This window comes from Myotis davidii, unplaced genomic scaffold, assembly GCF_000327345.1.
Source record: "Myotis davidii unplaced genomic scaffold, ASM32734v1 scaffold555, whole genome shotgun sequence".
Lineage (NCBI taxonomy): Eukaryota > Metazoa > Chordata > Mammalia > Chiroptera > Vespertilionidae > Myotis > Myotis davidii.
Window position 1 is genome coordinate 1,695,851 of NW_006286315.1, and position 9,832 is coordinate 1,705,682.

The 9,832-nt window shown below is 54.0% G+C and overlaps 1 protein-coding gene across 1 annotated transcript; it reads right to left on the bottom strand.

The window, feature by feature from the left end:
• Positions 1-1,103: 1,103 nt before the first annotated feature.
• Positions 1,104-9,826, bottom strand: NAGPA (N-acetylglucosamine-1-phosphodiester alpha-N-acetylglucosaminidase). Its single transcript, XM_006757935.2, has 10 exons — positions 9,774-9,826; positions 8,511-8,650; positions 7,268-7,376; positions 5,886-6,014; positions 5,195-5,403; positions 5,044-5,091; positions 3,917-4,045; positions 3,607-3,738; positions 3,447-3,510; positions 1,104-2,072 (listed from the first exon to the last, which is right to left on the bottom strand). The coding sequence occupies exons 4-10, from the start codon at positions 5,996-5,998 to the stop codon at positions 1,862-1,864; spliced, it is 906 nt and encodes a 301-aa protein (XP_006757998.2). The 5' UTR covers positions 5,999-6,014; positions 7,268-7,376; positions 8,511-8,650; positions 9,774-9,826; the 3' UTR covers positions 1,104-1,861.
• Between the last annotated feature and the right edge of the window lie 6 nt (positions 9,827-9,832).

Sequence of the window (9,832 nt, forward strand, 5' to 3'; positions counted from 1 at the left end):
GGGTACATTTCCATAGAATAAGGGAGCTGGAAGCTGCAGAAGGTACATTTCCACAGAATAAGGGAGCTGGGAGCTGCAGAAGGTACATTTCTACAAAATAAGGGAGCTGGGAGCTGCAGAAGGTACATTTCCATAGAATAAGGGAGCTGGGAGCTGCAGAAGGTACATTTCCACCGAATAAGGGAGCTGGGAGCTGCAGAAGGTGTACATTTACAGAATAAAGGGAAGGAAGCCCCTCATTCAGAGAGGGAAGAGGAAAGCCCAAAGGGAATAGGGAAACAATAAGGGAGGAGGAGGGAACCTCTGGTACCTCACAGGAGGTTTGAGCTCTGAAGTTGCTATAGTGACCTAATCAGAAGGGATATCAAGGCACAAAAAACTGCAGCCTTTATAAAGCCTTTGAAAAAAGGGACTTAGTCGTATTCTTTCCCTCTCTCCACGTGGCAGTCTGTGCTTGTTTCTCAGTAAATTTCCACCTTTTACTATACCACCTTTCGTCCATGGAGCGGACAAGAATCTAGGAACCATCTTGCCCAGAGGAACACCATGAGTTCCAGTTCAATTTTCCCATTTCATCACCAGGAGGGCACCACCCTCACCAGCCCACCTAAACCAAAGGCCCCACCTCCTAATGCCACCACACTGGGGTCAGGGCTTCAATGTAGAAATTGGGGGATGATGACACAAACACGCAGTCCATCACGTGCATGGGTTTACCTGGAGACTTCCTGAAAGCTGTCTCCATCTCCCCTCCCAGAACAATATGCTAAGCACATATTCATGGGACAGGGTAGCGGGGAAACCTGCCAGGTACTGAAGACCCTTGCAAACTCTGACACTCACAAGGCTGGGGGTCACAGGTGAGGGGAGCTGGCTGCTGGGGCTGCGATGAGTAGAGGGCCAGATGGGGCTGTACAGTCTCAGCTCTGGCCAGCTGTTGCCTCATGAGGGCATCAGCCTGGCTACTACCTCTCTGACTTTTAAACACTGGTAATTAATTTAAATTCTATTAAAATACAATGTGCACTAAACCTTTTCCGTTCAAAGTGTGGTCAGGGGCAGCCTCGGCACCACCCGGGAGCTTGTTAGACTAGACACTCTGCCCTGGGCCAGAATCTGCATTTTAATAAGGTCTCCAGGTGACTCAGGTGCACATGAAATAAACAGATACATCAGGGAGCTGGAGGTGCTGGGGGCTGCCTGCTCAGGGCTCCGGTAAAGGAGCCCTGCCTATTAAGATCCAGGAGCACTCTCAAGTCCATGATTCAGAATTCAGCCACTGCCTTAGGGCTCCTTTAATTATGTAAATTTACTCGAGAGGTATAAAAACCCTCTGGATGGTAGGATGACAAAATAGAAAGCCTGTAAACATGATTTCATCCCCCGTCCATTCTAAGGAGTTTCCTGTGATAGGAAACTGAATTCTAGTTGGCAAATGCCGTGATGAGGTCTATAAAAAGGGTCCCGTGACATGGCCGTTGTCTCTTTAATCCACCACAGTGCAAGGGGGCCGGCTGGCACCCCCCACTTGGTCACGGGGAGTTCCATTCGCTGGTGGCCGGTCCCAGGAGGCTGGAGGCTCTTTGGCGGAGGCCCTGGGGGACGGGCCTCATGGCAGCAGACACAGGCAGGCGGGGAAGGAGCAGTGTCTCGGGAACACTCAGGTTGCTCCTGCCACGGCAGACATCCAGGCGAGAGGGCCGAGGGCCAGGTGAGAGGCTGAGGCATACCTGCTATCAGAAGCTTGGCTTGGCGCTGGGGCTGAGGCCACCCAGCGTCCGTGGCCTTGGACTATCCCTTGCAGAAGCCAGACAGCGTCAAAATGAGCCTCCAAACAGGCCATGGTGGGCAGCTGGGTCGTTCAGTCCTTGAAAGGGTTGCAGGTCTCACCCGTCTGTTCCTTCTCGGCAGCCGAGAGCTCCCCGTTCATCTCCTGCAGCGGGTGGTAGACATAGGACCCATCCAGGTGCCGGCTCCGCTCTGCCCTCGAACCGAGGAGCAAGGACACGTTCGCCACTATGCTGATCAGCAGAAGGAAAACCAGGGCCAGGGTGAGGGCCAGACAGGCGGTCCTGAGGACAGGAGAGAAATCCTGAGTGGAGCCTGCGGGGCCGACTCAGGGCTGTGGGAGTGTTGGAGGGATGTTCCTCCCTCCTACTTCGCTCTTCCACCCGCAACAGGGGCATTGGGTCTGGCCTGCAGGGACCACACAGGGACTGTCAAGGAGCAAATGGGCCTGTGTGGCTGAGGCCCATCCAGATACATGTTCAGGGAGCAGTGTGGATAGATGCTATGCAGGATCTATCTGCTATATCAAGAGAAACTATTAACAAAAGGGGTTTTACATGAATGTAACTGATTTTTAGATGTTAATCTTTTAAAAATGCTAAACTGTGAAGATCAACTCAAACGACTTAACCCAGCCTGGGAGGCATCAGTCCGCATCCTGTGCTCCATGGGATGCCTCGGACCAGAGGCTGGGCTCTGCTCCAGGTCCTCAGAGCAGACGGAGCAGGGAGAACCCCTTCCTCACGGCAGGGAGGCTGGGCACAGGGCGCAGTATTTAACCATCTTTTCTTCTTATGAATCTTCAGCTGCAGCTCTCAAGGTAAAAGTGAACACTGGTAGATTGCTGGGTGCAGGACCTGCAGCCATGTCCCTCAGCCCCCAGGGCTCCCCATGGTTGCCAAAGGGTTCTAGGTGTGTGTTTGGGGGAAGAGGGCCCTCAGGAGCCTGAGCTTTAGGCCAGGACTGGAGCTCCTATCCCGGCTCTGGTGCGTTTTGAAAGCACATTTTTAGTTTTCGCCAGGCCTCACCACACCCAGACACGCTGGGTCAGGATCCCAGGAGGGACGTGGCATCCGCATTACCGATGAGCTCCCAGAGCTGCCTCTGGAACGATGCTGGGGAGCTCTTCCTTCGTACCCACACCTGGTTTCCCGGAGGGGGCTGCGTGGGGTGGGTCAGGCCGGCACCCAGGCTGGGGCCATGGAGGTGAGAACCTCGGGATTGGCATCACCTGGAATGCAGATGCTCGGGCTCCTCCCCAGACCGATAAGGCAAAAACTCTGGGCGTGGATACACCCTCTTCCCTGAGGTCAGGCTCGAAAGCAAAGCCTCAACACAAGCCCTGAGTGCACACAGGTGCCTGAGGAATAATTCAAGTTCCGTGGAGCCTACTGCTCCTGGACCAGGGGCTGAGAACAAGCCGTGTCACAACCAAGGGATAGTAAGCCCAGGCCTGGCCCCCTCCATTCCCACTGGGGTGCTGACCAGGGTCCTTCTCACCAGATCCCTTTGAGCATCCGCTGTGACTCTCCCTGTGCTCGAGTTGGAGGACTATCACTTGGGTGCCCAGCTGCCACCTGCTGGCCTTGCCCTGTCCCTCGGAGGTAGAGGGAGGGGTCTCCTCCCACCCCTGCCCCAGGTCCCAGCAAAGCACCTACCCAGTGAGGAGGGAGAATTCTCTTGTCTGCAGGCTGACCTGGGATGGCTGGAGACACTGCTTCACTGTAAGACACCAGGGTGAGGCTGAGGGTCCAGGAGGGTCTGGGTCCGCCCTTTCCTGCCCCCAGGATGGGTGGGTGGGGTCAGGAGGGGCCGTACCTTGGGAGAGAATGCTGCTCAGGTTGGGAGCCTGGGTGAGGTTGCAGTTGCCAGTCTGGGGATCACAGGGACACTGGTGCTCACACTCACAAGGCCTCTGGCAGCCTGGCCCGTGCCAGCCGAGGGGACACTCTGCAGTGAGGCGGCAGGAAGATGGAAGTGGAGGTGCCAGCGGCAGGGCCTCTCCCTGAACCGACAGGATAGGCCCAAGGTGTGCACAGAGCCCGGCTAAAGGAGCGGTGTAGCCGCTACACACACATTCCCAGGGTGGTGCTCCCTCCTGGCTGACTCAGGGGCCCATCTAGCTTACCCTGAACACAGCTGTCTCCAGTGAAGCCAGGGGGACAGGTGCAGGTCCCCCGAACTGGGTCACAGGCAGCTCCATTCTGGCACTGACACTTCTTGGCACAATCCTCCCCGAAGGAGCCATTGCTGCAAGCTGGGATGGGGAAAGGGGAGTCTTTGCAAAAGCTGGCCCTGTCCCTCCCAGATGGGCCCACAGGTGGCAGATGGACCTCAGTCACCCGAGTGGCCTTTAGGCTCACATATTCTCCCTGAAACTGTGCCCTCATGGAGCTTTGAGTCCAGGAGGGCAGGTGGCCAGCAAGCTAGAAAGCAAACGTCAAAGTGCAAGTGAGGACAAACACCACAGGGATGTGACCTCTTGGCAGCAGCAAACCACGGAGGGGGTGGTGGTGGGAGGTCCCTGGGGACACGACGTTAGGCTGAGACTTAGAGAGGAGCAGAGGGCACGGTGAGCAGGGAGGGGCTGGAGCACCCACAGCCTGGCCGGTCACACTGAGCAGTTCGGGTTTTTCGCTAAGTGTGAAAGAAAACCACCGGAGGGTTTAAGCTGTAGATAGTTGTAGTGGGTTGAACTGTGTCCCCCCCAAAAGATACGCTTTAATTCCTAGAACTTGTAAACAGAACTTATTTGGAAATAGGGTCTCTGCAGATACACTTAAGTTAAGGATCTTGAGGTCATTTTAGATTTAGGGTGACCCCTAAATCCAGTGACCAGGGGTCCTTGGTAAGATAAAAGAGAGGGAGACTGAACACACAGGGAGGCCATGTGAAGATGGAGGCAGAGATTGGAGCGATGAGGCCACAAGCCAAGGAATGCGAGAACCCACCAGGAGCTGCAAGAGGTCGGCTCCTCCACTAGACCTTTCAGGGGGAGCATGCCTCTGAGGACACCTTGATTTTGGAGTTCTGGCCTCTGGAAGTGTGAGAATATATTTCTATTGTTTTAAGCTGCCCAGTTTGTAGCATTTGTTGCAGCAGCCCCTGCACAACAATGCAGTGATTTACACGTGAGGCGAGAGCAAGAGGCAAGCGACGTGCAGACCGACTGAGAGGTGAGGATGAAGGCAGTTGCCGCTCTCACCCTCTCCCCATGTGCCCGGGGCTGGGGTGGGGCCGGCCTGTGGCTTTTACCTTCACTGCAGTTGGACCCTGTCCATCCAGCTTCGCAGCGGCAGCCAGCTGCCAAGACAAGACCGAGAAGGTCAGGTGAGGGCCCAGGAAGAACTGGGCAGGGAGACCTCGGAGCCCGGGTGAGAGCTGCCTCCCCAGAGCCTCCACTCACTTTCTGTGCAGAGCCCATGCTGGCTGCAGTTGGAGGGGCCACAGTCCAGCTCGTCGCAGGCGGCGCCCCGCCAGAAGTGCCCCGTGCACTGGCAGTGACCCTCCACACAGGTTCCGTGGCCACTGCAGTCAGGCGGCTGGCAGCGGGGCTTGTGCACGCACACCACAGTGGACACACTTCGGGGACAGCGCCACATGTTGTTATCCTGGCTGCAAGGGGACACAGTGTTTGAAGAGGCTGGGGTATTGACCATCCCCAGCCGGCCCCTCCAACCCCCTACTGCAGCCTACGAGTGCTGCCTTTCTCCATTGTCCCATCTCCAAACTTTTAAAGGTTCCCAACCCCCACAGTCTCTCTCACCCCAGGGCCTTTGCACATGCTGTTCTCTTACCCAGAAGGCTCTTCCACCCTCCCTCCCCCACATCTACCCACCTCTTCTTCCTTTAGATCTTAGCTCATGCTTCATTATCCTCAGAGAGGTTTTTCCTGACTAATCAACCCCCTTTCACCAGCTTAGGTAGTATTGGTACACTATGTGTACTTCCTGTACGGAGTGAGAGGCAGGGATCTCAGCTCCTCCTGCTCACTGCTCCTCCCAGGGCCTGGCACATAGCCGGTGCTCAGTATTTGTTGAATGAGACAGGGACAGGCCTGGACTTAGACCTCAAGAAGGGGACTCTGGTGTGTTTACCAGTGATCTGACGGGTAACTGGCCAAGGTCCCATTGAGCACGAAGGTAGCAGAGCCCCCTCCATCCAGGTTGATGGCGTTGACCACATCCTGTTTCAGCAGGCACTCCGCCATCTCCCACAGGTTAATGCTGCAACATAAGACCAGCACCGTTGACAGTGCCCACCACCATTTCGGTTCAATTCTTACTTCCCGTGGTAGATGGTATCATGTCCATTGTGGCAGGCAGATTTCTAAATGGCTCCCCAAAGACGCCCATCCTAATCCCAGAAACTGTGAATATAATGAGAGATCGCTCCCAAGATTGTTACACTACACGGCATAGCCGTCAACAAATGGGAACCGTGTCCTGGATTATCTGAGTGGGCCCAATGGAATCACAAGAGCCCTTAAAAGCAGACCCCTGGCTGGAGGCTCAGCTGGTTGGAGCATTGTCCCATATGCCAAAAGGTTGTGGGTTCGATTCCCTGTCAGGGCACATGCCTAGGTTGCAGGTTCACTCCCTGGTTTGGGTGTGTGTGGGAGGCAACAGATCAATGTTTTTCTCTTACATTGATGTTTCTCTTTCTCTCTCTCTCTTTCTCTCTCCCTCTTCCTGTCTCTCTAAATATCAATTGGTGAGGATTAAAGAAAAATGCAGTGGTGGAAGAGGAAGTGAGAGATTGGATATACAAGGGGATAAGAGGGATTTGACACATCTCTGCTGGCCTGAAGATGGGGAGGGTACACACGAGGTGAAACGTGGGCAGCTGTAGGAGCCGAGGCCCCAGGTGGCAGCCAACAAGGACGCACAGACCTCAGTCCTACAACTGCAAGGAGCTGCATTCTCCCAACAACTTAATCAGCTGGGAAGAGGGTTCTTCCCCAGAAGCTCCAATAAGTGCCCTGCCTGGCCAACAGCTTGACTCTTGTCTGTGGGATGTCCTGAACACAGAGCCCAGTGAGCCCTCTGGACTCCTGACCTACAAAACTATGATGAACAAATGGGTTCTCATTTCTTACATAGCAACAGCACAATAATACACTCTCTTTACAGAGCACCAAACTGTGGCCCAGAGGGGCTAAGTGACTTGCCTATGGCCACAGAGCTGGCAGATAGCTGAGCTTGGACTGGAATCGGGGTCTTCTCCCTGCTAACTTTGTGATCATTTCCTTTCACCCCAACTGAGACTCAGGAGAGGGGAAATGTAAACTGGGGAGCCTGAGAGGAAGTGTGTGGAGGATGATGAGCTCTTGGAAGTGATACAGACCACGGGAAGGCAGGGGACAGATGGGTGTGAGCATCCCCAGGTGACAGCTGGTCAGAGGGCAGCCATTGGTGGGTGCAAGCTCCTCAAAGGGGACTTAACCCAAGACCCTGAGGCTCTGGTTCCTGGCACTCACCCCCGCTGCTCCGTCTGCCCGTCCACATGGAAGAGCACCAGCTGCCCCTTCCGGTCATGGCCCACAGCCGTCCTGGCCGATACCACATTCACAAATTTGCTGAAGGAACCTGAAAGAGAAGCGGCTGGGCTGATCACGGGCCCTTTGGGAGGCCTCTGGGCTCTGTCTGCCACTTCCTGCCAGTCCATGCCATCCAGTGTTTCCCTGCCTCCCCCTGCCCCATTGCAGTCAATCTCACATAGGAGCCAAAGGACTTTTAAGTGTACATCAAGTCATGTCAGCCTCCAGCCGGAAAGCTCTTATGGCTTCCACTGTTCTTAGAGCAATATCCAAACACCTTCCCAAGGCCCAGCATGACCATCCGGGCCTGCTCTCCTACTGCCTCTCCCGGGGCTTCCCTCTCATCACCCTGCAGCCACTTTCTGTCCCCTCTGCTGGACTGCGCTTCTGCTCAGCTCTTCCCACAGCTTGCTCCTCCTCATCTACGCCACCGCCGTGAGGCCGTCCCTGACTGCTCAGTCTAAAATAGCTCATTTCCACATTAGAGCCATGGTGTCCCTTTCCTGCCCCAGCATTCCACACTCCAGTGGTTTTCGAACTTGAGTGCCCATCAGAATAACTCAGGGGCCTTGGTAAAACACAAGCTTGGGCCTCACCCCCAGGGATTCTGATCCTGTAGGTTGGAAGGAGGCCTGAAGTTCTGCATTTAAAACAAGTTCCTGGGCCCGACCAGTGTGGCTCTGTGGTTGAGCATTAACCTAAGAACCAGGAGGTCACAGTTCCATTCACCAGTCAGTGCACATGTTCGGGCTGCAGGCTCAATCCCCATAAGGGGGCGTGCAGAAGGCAGCCGATCAATGATTCTCTCTCATCATTGATGTTTCTCTCTCTCCCTCTCCTTTCCTCTCTGAAATCAATAAAGATATATTAAAAATAAATAAATAACATAAGCTCCTGGGTGACACAGATGCTGCTGGTCCACAAACATTTTAGCAGCACTTCTCCATTTCTTGTCCGTAGTTCCTTTCCTCCACCTATCCCCGTTCTTCCAACTTTATTTTTCCTCTTAGCATTTACCAATTCTTTTTAGCAAATGATGTATCTATTTTCTCTCATATATTGAGCAGGCACCTTATCTGTCTTAATCCCTGACCCCCAGAACCTAGAGTAGTAGATTGAAAGACTTCCCCCACGACCCCTCTGGTCCTGGTTCTCAGGAGCACTGTGGCCACCCCCACCCCACCTGTCTCCTGTGTCTCATCGCACTCAGTCGCCTGGCTCTCATTGATGTAGATGCTTCCATTTCGAATCAGCCACACGACCCCACTCAGCAGCTGCACAAATGGATTCTCAGTGTCCAGCACCTCCTCTTCAGACAGGTACCTGGACACAGGGAAGGTGTGAGGTTCACTTACCAGCAGGGGCAGCTGTGGGTAGTGAGGCTCCTTTCCCACCCCACCCCCAACAGCTTGACTGCCTGATTTCTCCTCATGCCTCAGGAACCTGCCTGGTCCTAATCCCAAAAGCAGCCTTATAAACAGTCTACACCAGTGGTTCTCAACCTTCCTAATGCCGCGACCCTTTAATACAGTTCCTCATGTTGTGGTGACCCCCAACCACAAAATTATTTTCATTGCTACTTCATAACTGTAATTTTGCTACTGTTATGAACCGTAATGTAAATATCTGATATGCAGGATGTATTTTCATTGTTATAAATTGAACATAAGTAAAGCATAGTGATTAATCACAAAAACAATATGCAATTATGTATGTGTTTAGGCGACCCCTGTGAAAGGGTCGTTGCGACTCACAGGTTGAGAACCGCTGGTCTACACAGTCCATTGTCCTGGCCAAGCTACCCCGGATGCCAGTACAGCTCTTAACTGACCTCCTTGCTTCCACTATGGCCCTCCAGTCTCATCTCAAAGTCAGTCCTGCCATCTGATACTCTGCTCCTTCCTTCCGTCCCTCACACACACCAAGCCCCTCTGCCCTTCTGTGCGTTAGCGCTTGCTGTTCCTTCTGACTGCAATGCTCTTCCTCCAGGTCTGACCCTGGCTGACATGTGATTCATTTTCAAGCCTCCACTCAAAGATCACCTTCTCCAACAAGCCTTCCCTGATCTCCCTCCCTAAAATCAACACTCTGTTTACAACCGGTTCACCGGGTTCATTGCTTCACTGCACATACACAATCTGAATTCATCTTAATGATCTCCCTGGCTTTTGCTTTTCCTAGTAATGGGAGAGGTCCGTGAAGGCAAAGACTGTGTGTACTCGTTCACTGCTCCACATGTCCCCAGTGCACAGTCCCCTATACAAACAAGCGCTCCATGACAGTGGATGACAGCTAAGCCCTGCAAGGAGGGTATTCCTCACCCCCTTCTGCGGACCAGGAAACGGAGGCTCAGCTTGATTAGGTTGAGCTGAACATGGCAGTACGGACACAACCCCAACCTCAAGCCCTCTACCCACGACAGTCACGGGGTTTCCTGCCCCCTCACCCGGTGACCAGGGTCCCGTCGCGGCGGATCCCGAACTGCGCGTTCTGCAGGCCCCCGGA